The sequence below is a fragment of the Phocoena sinus genome, chromosome 8 (genome assembly GCF_008692025.1).
Source record: "Phocoena sinus isolate mPhoSin1 chromosome 8, mPhoSin1.pri, whole genome shotgun sequence".
NCBI classification, from domain to species: Eukaryota; Metazoa; Chordata; class Mammalia; order Artiodactyla; family Phocoenidae; genus Phocoena; species Phocoena sinus.
The window spans coordinates 40,164,318-40,178,121 of NC_045770.1; the positions used below are offsets into that span (position 1 = coordinate 40,164,318).

A 13,804-nucleotide genomic window follows, 5' to 3' on the forward strand; every position below is an offset into this window, starting at 1 on the left:
CCCGGCGCCTCTCAGAACTGTGAGTGTGCGGAGGCCGACTTCATGATATTAAAAGAGACGTTATCTCCCCCTCCCCTCCCCCCGCCCCGTAGAGATCCTCTACGAAGACCTCCACTTTGTCGCTGTCTTCCTTGCTCTTCTCGCTGCCGTGGCTGCAGTGTTAATCAGCCTTATGTGGGTTTGTAATAAGTGTGCGTATAAATTCCAGAGGAAGAGGAGACACAAGCTCAAAGGTAATTCTCCGGGCCTTGTGATAATCCATTCATGGCTTGGATGGCCAAAAGTGGCCCTTGTCATCTTGTTCTCACCAAGAAACCACCCCCGGCCGATTGGCAACTCATGGATGTGTCTTTTGCTTTGCAGAAAGCACAACGGAGGAGATCGAGCTGCAAGATGCGGAGTGTTAGCCAAGGCTGGGCCCAGTTACATTCCTACCTCAAGAGGAAAACGTTATCTCCCAATGAAAGGAGCAAACACGGCCAGTCCACCCCGAGTCTCTTGTGCCACACACTGGTTCCTGATGGGACAGCTGGATGTTGGCAAGGTTGACTGCCTGAGCTGGACTCTGGATTGGACGAAGGCAGTTCCAGTGGCGTGGAGTTCAAAGAGGAGAGGGGTGGAGGCTCTGAGCCAGAGCTGTGCTTGGCTGCGGCTCCCGGGCCATGTGGACGCATCAGCGGTGGCCCCGTGCAAGCCCTGGCTGCTTCCTCACTACGCTCTGCTCTGGCAGGGGGATGGCCATTGGAGGAGTCCCCGTACCAGAGGCCAGAGTACTTCCGGATCACGTGTGCAGCCAGCACCAGAACAAGCTCTCTGTGCTCCGGTCTTCTCTGCCTGTGGCCTCCTCCAGCCCGCTGCTGTGGGAGCTATTGTGAGAGCTGAGGCATTAGAGTACCTGCTCAGAGCAGGGGAAGGACCCACCCCCCACCCCCACTCCGTGGCCTGGAGCTTTAGGGAGAAGAGCTTAATTTGTTCCACAGGGACCAGCACTGGGAACAAGGAATAGGGAGAAGATTATCTTTCTCGTTCTCTCTTACTCCAATGTTAATTAGATTTTCCCCTTCTACGGCCCCAGCGTAGGCCAGCGTGAGGAACAGTTCATCTCCACCATGGGCAGAGTCTGGCTTCCAAATGGCCCCCTGACAAGCTGGGCGACACTACCTGTGTGAAGGCTGGGCCTGCACGGTGGGAGGGACAACTGGAAAGTCAGCGCCGGCTTCGAATCTGTCCCCCTCAGCCACTCCCACTTCCTGTCAAGTCAGAGCCTTGCTTGCTGCCAACTGGGCTGAGGAACACTTGACCCTCACCTACCTCACCCTCAGCGTATCAAGTGAGGGCCACAGTAGCACAGAGCACTCCGAGCAATGGAAGGAAAGCATGAGGAATCTTCCAGAGCCTCGAAAGCCATAAGCACTATGCTGGATCCTGGAAACTGTAAACTACCCTGGGGTATTGGGGCTCCAGGTGAAAGTGGGGACTGGAGCACAGCCGGCCTTGGCCGTTATTCTCTGAAGTTTTTGGCCACCGCGTTTGCCTGAGTTTCTCCATCCCAGCTTCCTTTCGGCAAGCTCTAAAGCAGGCATGAATTTATCTGCCATTCTCTTTTCCCTCTCCAACATTCTTAGCTACAGATCAAAGGTACCATCCCGATTATTGGTGGAATTTGAGCTTAGTAGCTGTGTCCCCAGCCCTCAGCTGCAAATTTACCCACACAAACATGAAGGAGAGCTAGAACATTCTCTTCTCCCTCTCTTCAAGTCCCCAGTGTCCACATCTTTTCCAGAAGTTACCTGGAGACGTCAGTATGAGGCTTTTTTCCCTGAATACTGAATCCGGAGTTACAGGAAGGGATCTTTTGGGGCTATCGGTGATCTAGAGCAGAGCTCCAAAGGCACTACTTTGACTCAGAAGGTGAGAGAGCAGTTGATCTACACGACCGATTTGTAGCCTAAGTATGTGACACACAGAAGGGTCTCACCTCAGGCCACCTCCTGGACACGTGTAAACACACACACCTGCACCCATTTCCCTGGACAGCAATCAGAGGAACCAGACCTATGCCACGAAGGATGGGTTTCTTATACTGGTCTCCAGTGCCGCGAAGAAGCAGGATAGGTGCCCGAGAGGGTCAAGGATAATCTGATCATTTCTTCGTCCTTTCTCACACAGCACACCGATCAGCAGGAAACCGGACTGGATCTGGGTAGCTGCTAGAGCCTCTGTCCTCTTGACACTACCTGCTTTCCAGAACTCTACCTCTCAGCTTATGAGAAGTCAGGGGTGGTAATCTTTGGAATAAAAGGAGAAATGGAAAAGAACGCCCAGCGAGAGGCACAAACCCAGATGTAAATTAAATCTGTGCCCCGCCCTGCCCCAAATCTTCATGAAAGTTTATTCCCTCGGCTTTCCATGTCTTTATTTTGCACTTTTAAGCTCCCCCCATCTTGAATATTCCTGTGGAAAGTTCTTGATTCTTGAGCCTGGGGGGTTTGTCTATTTAAAAAAAAAGAAAATGTTAAATCATAGAGGTTTAGCCACTGAACATGTTAAACTATAAGTTATGTTTCAAGCTGTGAGGAAAAAAAAAAAGTTTTAAAGACTGAAATAAAACTTGCAAACAAAGCTCTGGTCCTTTGTGTATGAGCGCATCCCTGCGGAGAACTCAGAAGTCCCTGGGACAGGTTTCCATCAGCTGTAGACAGAAGCAAAACCCTCAGCCACAGCCAGGGACCTGACAGGTTTTTTTCATGACCATGGAATTAATCACATCGATTCTAACCATAAACATTCTTCAGGAATTCAGAAAAGCCACACTTCATTAGCGCCATTATTCTCCCCTGTATTGTAACCAGAAGACTAATTTGAAGTTTTTGCTTCCAGAATGTGACTTGTGATTCAATAGAGTCCTTCCTGCTTCTAGAAGGGGCTGAAACGAGGATGCGGCAGTTGTTATCACCTCGTTCAACGGTGCATAAGACGCCAGAACTTTCCTGCTTTGTCGACAGAATGTCCTTTCAGAGATTGTGATCTAAGAAACCCAAAAGGGACACACAATTCTTTCTCATTTCATGGTGTTCCAGGTATGCAAGGATTGCTGAAGCAGAGCACCCCTGTCCTCTGGAGCCCTCATGAGATGCTAAATACTCCACAGGACTTCACGCTTGCTCTGATTTGAAATGGTACCACACAAAGCTGAGGAGCTAAGGCAGTGAGAGATAAGAAGGTTATCAGGATATCTTGCTCAGTGCAGGGATGTAGAGACAAGCCCTGAGAGAGGATAGGGTTTGGAAAGGCTAGATAACTGTAACGAGGGCAGAGAAGACGTGGCAGAATAGAATGTTAGGAGATGGAACCAAGAGGAACCAAATGTGATGGGGCGAAACCCCAGGGCCCAGATGCAAATACAGCCCCCTTCGACAACATGGGAGGGGAGACTGGGGGAAAGGAAACCCTCTCTCTGTCATCAGCCTTTATATATCCAGCATGTTTCTTCTGCCCAGTTTCCAGGGAAGCCTCAGACGCCTCTAGTTTACTGAAAGCAGAGCAAATCCCTGTGGTAGTTGATAGTGTGTCGATCCAGAGCTCAGCTTCTATTAAGGGACAGTGCAAGTCTCCAGCACATGCACCTCTCTGCACACCCATAACCCATCCCCACTGTCAACTTTTCCAAACCCTGAGAACATGGGTACTGAGTCCACTATTTCCACTGCCTTTTATTTTATTTTTTTATTAAAATTTTTTATTGGTTTTTTATTGATTTACAATGTTGTGTTATTTTCAGGTGTACAGCAAAGTGAATGTTATATATCAGTTATATATATATATATATATCTCCATTGTTTTTCAGATTCTTTTCCCATATAGGTTATTAGAGAATACTGAGTAGAGTTCCCTGTGCTCTACAGTAGATCCTTATTAGTTATCTATTTTATATATAGTAGTGTGTATATGTTAATCCCAATCTCCTAATTTATCCCTTCCCCCCATGTTTCCCCTTTGGTAACCATAGGTTTGATTTTGAGATCTGTGAGTCTGTTTCTCTTCTGTAAATAAGTTCATTTGTGTCATTTTTAAATTAGATTCCACATGTAAGTGATATCTCCACTGCCTTTATTTAGTTTTAAAAATATTTATTTATTTATTTATTTGGCTACGCCAGGTCTTAGCTGCAGCACGCGGGATTTTTATTTGCAGCATGCGAACTCTTAGTTGCGGCACGTGGGATCTAGTTGCTCCCTGACCAGGGATCCAACCGGGCCCCCTGCATTGGGCGTCTTCGCCACTGGACCACCAGGGAAGTCCTTCCACTTCCTTTTCAACATTAGGTGGGTGTTTGGTTTAATTACAAAGGGGATGAATCGTTCTTTAAAATTAAAATGATATTGGAGTCCATATATAAAGTAAAAAGTAAAAGTTCTCTCTCCGTTTTTCCTATGCAATAGTTAAATTCGGGTGTATCCTTCTAGACTTGCTCACGCATATATGGAAATATCTGTCTATATATATACATGGACCACAATATACATATTTAATCTATTTTCTTTTTAGGCAAATGGGATTCTATTAAACACATTACCCTACAATTTGCTTGTTCTCCCTTAATGTTTCTTGGGCATTATTTCATGTCTCTGCCTATTCCTAAATATTCTTATTGCCTCCACAATGCAATTCATAGCATGGATACATTGTAATTGTTCACTGAAAAATTTTATTTCAAATGGTATATACAAAAATAAATATCTTGGGCAATCTTCCTATCACATCAGACTTGTTCCTTCAGCCAAGATGGCTTCCACTTGTTAACTAAGGTGCTCAACTCCATTGCCTATGAATCTCTTCCTCTTTCAGGAAATTCAATGCTTTATATTAAAAAAATTTTTTTTGAAATATAGTTGATTTACAACGTTGTGTTAGTTTCAAGTGTACGGCAAAGTGATTCAGTTATACACATATATATTCTTCAGATTCTTTTCTGCAATAGATTATTACAAGATATTGAATATAGTTCCTTGTGCTATACAGTAGGTCCTTGTTGTTTACCTATTTTATATATGGTAGTGTGTATATGTTTTTTTTCTTCTTTGTTTTTGCTGTGCTGCACAGCTTGTGGGAGCTTAGTTCCCCAATCAGGGTCTGAACCCATACCCCCTGCAGTGGAAGCATGGAGCCCTAACCACTGGACGGCCAGGGAATTCCCAGTAGTGTGTATATGCTAATCACAAACTCCTAATTTATCACCCCCTCTCCCCGCCTTCCCTTTTGGTAACCATAAAATTGTTTTCTATGTCTGAAGTCTGTTTCTGCTTTGTAAATAAGTTCATTTGTATCATATTTTTAGATTTCACAAATAAGTGATATCATATGATATTTGTCTTTCTCTGAGTTACTTCACTTAGTATGATAATATCTAGGTCCTTTCATGTTGCTTCAAATGGCATTATTTCATTCTTTTTTATGGCTGAGTAATATTCCATTGTGTGTATATGTGTGTGTGTGTGTGTGTATACCATATCTTCTTTATCCATTCATCTATTGATAGACAATTAGGTTGCTTTCATGTCTTGGCTATTGTAAATAGTGCTGCAATGAACATTGGGGTGCATGTATATTTTTGAATTTTGGTTTTCTTCAGGTATATGCCCAGGAGTGGGATTGCTGGATCATATGGTAGCTCTAATTTTAGTTTTTTAAAGAACCTCCATACTGTTCTCCATAGTGGCTGTATTAATTTACATTCCCATCAACAGTGTAGGAGGGTTTCCTTTTCTCCACACCCTCTCCAGCATTTATTATTTGTAGACTTTTTGATAATGGCCCTTCTAACAGGTGTGAGGTGATACGTCATTGTAGTTTTCATTTGCATTTCTCTAATAATTAGCGATGTTAAGCACCTTTTCATGTGCCTGTTGGCCATTGGTATGTTTTCTTTAAAGAAATTTATTTAGGTCTTCAGCCCATTTTTTGATTGGGTTGTTTGTTTTTTGAATGTTTTATAATATTGGTGGGTTTTATGTAAAGTTTAGCAAAGACTGAATGTTGGGAGAGGGACAAAGAGCACTACTAATGTACAATCAAAAGATTTAGCTTGGGCTTCCCTGGTGGTACAGTGGTTGAGAGTCCTCCTGCGATGCAGGGGACACGGGTTCGTGCCCCAGTCCGGGAAGATCCCACATGCCGCGGAGCGGCTGGGCCCGTGAGCCATGGCCGCTGAGCCTGCACGTCCGGAGCCTGTGCTCTGCAACGGGAGAGGCCACAACAGTGAGAGGCCCACGTACCAAAAAAAAAAAAAAAAAGATTTAGCTTCAGATTTGACCTTATCAAGTGCACCCACAGGTAGGTTAAATTCTTTTGATGCAAGACTCCTGGTTGTTCAGGCAGTTCTGTCCCTAAATATGCTAGAAAGTACTTTTCCCTCAGGTACCTCATGGTTTGAAAAGAATTTTTCTTACTAAACAAAGTGAACTTATTAAATAATAATTCAGTTTCCTGTTTTTATTCAATAACAATGCATAAATGCCAGTTAGAATTCCCGGTCAACATGAGATTATCAGGAATACCACTTTGATTTCATGGTGTTCTGGCAAAGAAATCTGATGGTGAAGTTTTAAAGGGTAAATATATGATTTCTGTTAGGCTTGTTACCACAGATCAGAGCTCTCTCTTACTGCCTCTTTGGGTCTCAAGGGGATGGGGATGGGACTACATGTAAAGAAGGTTAAAAGAGAAGCCATGAATAGAGTGGAAGAAGAGATTCTACCCCTGGCCTAATCTCCTTGGTATACTCACTAAGTTATCAGGAAGTTTTCCAGATTGTACGTTACTTTTCTATCTCAAACTTCTCCCTCATCTACCAAATTTCAGGCCAAGTATAGTCTGTTCTACAAAGCTCAGATCAGTAAATAGGGAAACAAAGACAGTATAACATGGAAGTTTTTCTGGTGCGTAAGCTAGGGAAGCCAGAATACCAGGAGTAGAAAAACTCCTCAGCCATTTGAGCTCAACTTTTAGAGAAGTAAAAATGAGTGCCTGCGTCTGGGACCCCTCTAGCATAATTTTAGTCATTCTTTCAGATGTTTAGATTGGTCTCAGTTTTTCACTTTTACAGACCTCCTTGATAATCCTTACACAATGATCTTTGTGAAGTATGTCTGTAGGATAAATTTCTGGAAGTGAACTTGCAGAAAGGAAACAGCGAACTTTAAAGCAAAGACCCAGCTCTGGTCACTGACTTTTTTTTTTTTTTTTTTTTATGCGGTATGCGGGCCTCTCACTGTTGTGGCCTCTCCCGTTGTGGAGCACAGGCTCCGGACGCGCAGGCTCAGTGGCCATGGCTCACGGGCCCAGCCGCTCCACGGCATGTGGGATCTTCCCGGACCGGGGCACGAACTTGTGTCCCCTGCATCGCAGGAGGACTCTCAACCACTGTGCCACCAGGGAAGCCCTGGTCACTGACTTTTGAGTAGCACTTGTGTCACTCTGTTTGCTGCTTCGAAGAGACAGGGTTTCTCCATGGTGAACTTCCTCTTAGTTCCCATCCTAAAGTGAGATTCAGAGACTTGAATGTAGCTCCAAGTATTTAAGGTATCAACAAAGAACAAGAGTAGGAAAGTAAAAGTGAGTGAAAGACCAAGAGAGAGGGTGTAGAGAGAGGTCAACCACAGAGAGTGGCTTTAAAAATAAACTGGAGAAAGCAAATCTTCCACCCACAAATGCGCGCCCTGTCCTTACCATCTGTAAATTTGAATATAGGACATGCTAAAACATTTTCTCCTAATGATAAATAAACATAAAGCTGATGTCTTAACCATTTTTCCAACTTCTAATTAGCTCAACTTTTAGAAAAAGTTGCTTAATGCTTTATATTCGCACAACACTTTAGAATTTAACATCCATTACCAACCATATTGAAACCTTTGGACCACCGCTATGGTTACCAGAGGCATCCTTGTCCCCATTTTATATTCATGGAAACAGCTTCAGAGAGGGTAACCCTGCCAAGCAGACACAGCTGAGAAGATGTAGAGCCAACATTCCAACACAGCTCCTTTGCCAGCCTATTAAATACTTGGTGAGGGACTAATTGGTTTTCTTCCAGACTCTCTCCCAAATTCCACAGCACATCCTTCCAACTCCAGGTAATTCAGGTTGAAACATTAAGCTGGAAAATGTAGGGTTGCTGCCACAGCAGCTGAGCTGCGTGCCATTTCCCCCATATTTACTTTAGTTTTCACTATTCTTCAAGTGGGAAGTGGCTATTCTCTAAACTGTGACTTAAGATAATGGGGACAGGAAGGCACTTGGAGATCTTGTTGGTCTTAAGTTATCCCGGTCCACTCAGATGAAGCGTAAATGAGCAGGTGGTAATGTCTGTGCGTGTATTCTCATCAGCTCTACTCAAAGTGTGGCCCTTTTACTGGTTTATGACAAGATAATCATAGAAACAGAAAATAAAGCATTCAAACATTTTTATATTTGACAGCCATTTTATGTCTATTATAATAAATGGGGCTTTTATTTTGTATCTCAAAATTTTTCTAGTAATTAATTTTTATTGTCTTTTACCAAAGTATCAATCTGCAATGGATGGAAATTTTAAAAAAAAACAGTCCTTTGGTGAAAGCTTGAGAATCACTGTACTGCAGTGTGAGCCTTAAAAGACTCCTTATGTGAGTAGAAAGGTACAGATTAGCTTAGTAAGATTAGCTAAGGCTACTTTTGGTCCACCATAACTTATGAAGCACAGAAATTTTTTAAATGACTGCAGATTCATACCAATCTTTCAATTTCCATGGGTAGAAAGATGTAGTACCTTAATCAGGAGGAAGAAAAAGCAAACAGAAACAGAAAGGTGTTAGGTATTTTATGGCTTACAAGCTCTATTTATCTTTTAAAAGAAAAAATGTAGAGAAATACAAAGGGCTTTTTAAAAGTTACTTCAGTCATAAATTATTAGAAAGGTATCTTTTAAAAATTGAAAGCTACAGATTACTTATAGATCATTTATAGTGGCACCAAAAGGCCCCATAAGGCTAAATCTCTTACTGAAACAAGAGGGAAGGGGACAGGGCATAACCATGAGAAGAATGACATGGCCATAGGCATGACAAAAACTGGTTAGAACTCACTAGATCCAAGATGGCGGGAGATTCGATTTCCAATGGACCTTGAGCCTCGTTGTAATATATTAGCATGCTAAATGACACACCCACCAGCACCATGACAGTTCTGAGGCTAACCATAAAAGGCCATAAAAGACCAAAAAGTGGGCAGTGGCCCAATTCCTGGAAATCTCTGCCCCTTTCCCCCAAATAATTGAAATAATCCTCCCACTCATTAGCCTATGAAATTACCCAGCCCATAAAAACTAACCACACCATATTTTGGGACCCTCTCTCGCCTTCTGAGATGGCCCACACTCTGTCTGTGGAGTGTGTTTCTCCCAAGGCCTCTCATCTTCTGAGATGGTCCACACTCCACTTCTTACCTATCACTTCATCTCCAAATTCTTTTAGAACGAAGCAAGAACCTCAGATTCACTGGGAACATACTGGTGAGCTAGCCAGGAGAATTCGGTAAGCCTCAGCCCCTCGCCTCCCTTGTGCTTGAGAGGGACTACTTTATTTCCCACCATTACTCTCCCGTTCTCTCCTACTCTCTCCCTTACTCTCTCTCTTTTGCTTTCTTACTCTCTGTCGCCTTTTTGGACTGAGCCTCTCACCTCCCTTGGGCTTGAGAGGCACAGCCTTACTGCCAGTCATCCTCACAGGCATCTAGGGACCCGAACCACAGGATCTTTGCCTTCTGGGTTTGCCCCATCCACCATTTAATTAACTGTTAACAGGTCCAATTGTGTAAAAATACGGCATACAACCTTACTTAGAGTTTGTGCCATGGTTACAGCAGCTGCAATCCCTTTGGGAGCTCCCCGAAGCAGTAGACCGTCTGTGCACATACCCCTGGGTATTAGGAGGGGGATGGTTCCTCCCCACCACAGTGGTGGGACCATCGTTCACCACCTGCCTCCTGGCGTTTGTCCGGCCCCCTCCAGAGTCCACCCTGACCCCACTGCCACCACGCCCTGTTAGGGCTGGGCAGGCGACTCAAACTGCATGACCACGCCCCAGGGATACATGCCTGAGCAATGACCCGCATCTGCCGTGCTTACCTCCCTGAGGTCATGTGATTGGGAGTGTTCTTCTAGGGTTGCAGGGGCCCTCCATCCCCCTAACGACAGTCACGGTGCCTCTGCCTCGGCTGCCATGTCAGCCCCTGCACCCAGCCCCACTGCCCGCTGGCCAGAGCATGTGTGGGAGGGGGTGAGGGGGAGGATGGCACTAAGGTCCCAGGGGTGCTGCCCACAAAAGGGAAGGGAAAAGAGAAGTTTTTTCTTTCTCACAAACCATCTGCCTTAATGGCCAGTGCCTGTTTTCTGAAACTTACCACCTTTTTAGGGAAAAAGGCTGGGACTTAAATAAGTCTTAGAGCCATGAGGATGTCCATTCCAGGGGAACATATCCCAGAACACAGGAATTAATCTATAGACTGTATAGAGAAACCTTTGGGAAGGTCACTCATCCTGGGTACCACAGACGCCAGGATAAGATACAGGCCCCAGGACTTTGGGGCCAACAGGACCGCCACATGGAGGAGTAGCTAACCCCCATTGTGGATAAAGTCAACAGGACTAGGTGGATGGGGATGCCTGGAACCAGTCCTGTCTTAGAGAGCCCCCATGGGACCTCCCAACCCTAGTGCTCCTCTCTGGTACAGGAGCATCCTCTCCCTGAAGGAACCATGGGAAACGCCTCCTCCATTCTCAAGGACTCACCCCTTGGTTGCAATCTGAGTCACTGGGACAAGTTTTCTCTAGATTCTTTAAAACGAAAAAGCTCATTTTCTTTTGTAATGAAGCCTGGTCCAAGTATAAACCTGAGGCCGATGAGGCCTGGCCAGCAAATGGGGGCCTCAACTATAGTACCAGTCCTACAGTTAGACATCTTTTGCAAAAGGCAGGGGAAATGGGACAGAAGTTCCTTATGTACAGGCTCTTATGGCCCTGAGAGAAAACCCGGAGCTTCACAAGTCCTAGGTTAGGGAACCTGGCCGGCTGGGACCCATTTAGGCTACACAAAAGCCCTCTGTAGTGGCACACCTGGACGAACAGGAGCCCCAGACAGAAGACCCGAGCCCCAACACTCTTCCACCATCTTCAGCCTCTCCCCCGCCCTATAAGCCTCTTCACCCTTCCGTACCAGAAATGCAGCCAGAGCCTCTTTGCCCCCTTCAGGAAGTAGTAGGTGGGCCGCAGGGAATTACCAGAGTCCACACCCCTTTGTCCTTGTCTGACCTTAACCAATGCCACACCTGCTTAGGCAGATTCTTGGACGACCCTAGCCAGTTCACGGAAGAATTCCAGGCACTGACTCTCTCCTTTGACCTTACCTGGAAGGATGAAGATATTGTCCTTTCCCACTGCTGCACTAGTGAGCAAAAGGCCCGTATCTGGGCACAGGTTCAAACATATGCTGATGAATTACAGGTTGCCCAACCACATCAATATCCTTTGGGCCTGACAGCAGTGCCTCTAATGGATCCCAGTTGGGACTATCAAACAGGCCAGCATGGTATCACTAGTAGGGATCACATGATCCTTCACCTCATTGAAGGGATGAAATGATGCGTAATTAAACCTGTTAACTATGTTAAGGTTAAAGAGATCACCCAAGGCCAAGATGGAAATCCAGCCCTATTTCAGCCCCGATTGGTAGATGCCCTCAGAAAATATACGAATATAGACCCAAATATTTTCAAGGGACACACTGTATTTGCAGCCCACTTCATTAGCCAATCAACCCTGTCGGAAGCTTCAAAAGCTTGCCATGGGGCCCTAAACCCCTCTCAACCTTCTTATTGACACAGCCTTCAGTGTTTTTAACGATAGAGACCAGGCTGAGGAGGAAAAGAAGGAACAGCATGATTTAAGGAAGGAACAACAGCAAGCCAGGCTTTTGGCAGCTGTCATGACGAGACCTAAGCCACCTCCTTCCTGGTCACCCCAGAAGTACCCCTAGAAGACCTCCACCAGGGAAAGGAGCCAGTTTCAGCTGTGGGAGTCCTGAACACTGGAGCAAGGAATGCTCAGGAAACAGGTCCCAGCCTACACCCAAAACGCCATGACCACTCTGCGAGAAGATGGGCCACTGGAAGAAGGACTGCCCCCAGCTCCAAAGGGAGTGAGGATATTCCCCCATGCTAGTCATGGCAGTGGTTGATTGACAGGACCTGGGACCTCCCAAGGCTCCTGAGAAGACAGTCATCATACACGGGAGGAACTGCGGGTGACCACTCATGTGGCAGGTAAGCTTGTCCAACTTCTAGTGCACACAGGAGACACTTATTCTGTCCTGACTTCTCGTGCTGGGCCCCTTGCCCCTTGCCCCTGCTCTATTGTTGGGGTTGAAGGAAAGCCAAAATTAAAACATTCTACCCCCCCTCCAACTTGCACCTGGGGAAAGGGTCTTAAAACTCACAAGCTCCTTGTCATGCCTGAATGCCCCAGCCCATTATTGGGAAGGGATTTTCTCAGTCTTGGGGGCAACTCTTACTCTCCCTGAAGACCAAAGCCAAGGAGTGTTTTTGGCTGGACTATGTATTATACAAGACATGGACAGTCCAACCCAAAATATTCCCCCCAGAAATTGAAAAACTTATAGATCCACAGGTCTGGGATCAGGGAATCTCAGGGAAAACAAATTTGTCCCTCCTATAAAAATCACCTTACAGGAAACTAACAACTTCCCTTCCGGGCGCCAATACCCCATAAAACCAGAGGCTCAAAGAGGCCTCCAACCCCTAATCTCAAAATTCATTAATTATGGGCTTTTGGTGCCATGCCAATCTCCCTGTAATACTCCAATCCTACCTGGTCTTCTCAGGAATCCTTCTCTCTGCCACCTTTTTAAAATGCAAATTTTGAAAGAGGGTAAAGGTCTTCTCAGGAACCCTTATCTCTGCCATCTTTTTAAAATGCAAATTTTGAAAGAAGGTAATTTAGAACTTGACTTGTCAAGGATAAATAGAAATCCTAAGTGTCTTTTCTGTAAATATTAGTAAAGAGGGTTTAGCCATCTAGACAGGTGACTTGGATTTGTTCCATCTGCCAGAAGCCCAATTTGAATCCAACCCCTTGTAAATGGTGGGTTTTATATTACTGTACCTGACTCGGGGCTGAAATTTTGAAATGGGAACTATGAGGTCTCTGTGTTTGTGTGTTCGTATGTATCTATGTGTGTTGTAGATGTACGCTATTACCAAAATTAATTCATAAAAGAGCTCTGTTTCATTGGCTTAAAGGAAATTAAGTCCTTATAGCTTATATAAATACTCAGAAATATAAAACTGGCCAGAATGAATTTCAGGCTCCCGTCATCTGGGAAATATTCAATACTAAACTGATATCTGGTATTAAAGGTGGCTTAAGCTGGTTCGTCTGATTAATATAGACATGTCTTTAGAGTCATCAGTGTTAAGTATAGTACTTCTGTTGTACCCAGGTTTACTAGAGGTCAAATAAGACCTTATTCTGTTACGGATTTGTCAACAAGAAAAGCAACTGATGTGAAAAAAACATTTAAGGAAAGTAGACTGTTGTGTGTTTTCAGTAAAGAAAGTGTGAGGAATGGAATTGCATTTAATTAAGGGAAAAGAAAGTCTGTCTTCTGGTTGTTTCTGGATGGAAAAAAATAAAGTGATGGATATAGGTGATAAAAGGTTTGTGGAAAGTGGACCCTGAGAAAAGGGTTTT

General features: G+C 44.7%; 1 protein-coding gene across 3 annotated transcripts in view; it reads left to right on the plus strand.

Annotated features, from left to right (window-relative positions):
* Window positions 1–5,284, plus strand: part of VSTM5 (V-set and transmembrane domain containing 5) — a 30,531-nt gene extending 25,247 nt beyond the window's left edge. The window contains exons 3-4 of one of the 3 annotated variants that reach the window (XM_032639655.1): window positions 93–233; window positions 364–544. In XM_032639655.1, coding sequence (XP_032495546.1) covers window positions 93–233; window positions 364–407 — 185 coding nt within the window. In that variant the 3' untranslated portion in view covers window positions 408–544. Of the gene's footprint in view, window positions 1–92 lie in introns of all 3 variants that reach the window. The other 2 variants (XM_032639653.1, XM_032639654.1) reach the window with 2 other exon arrangements.
* Window positions 5,285–13,804: the final 8,520 nt, after the last annotated feature.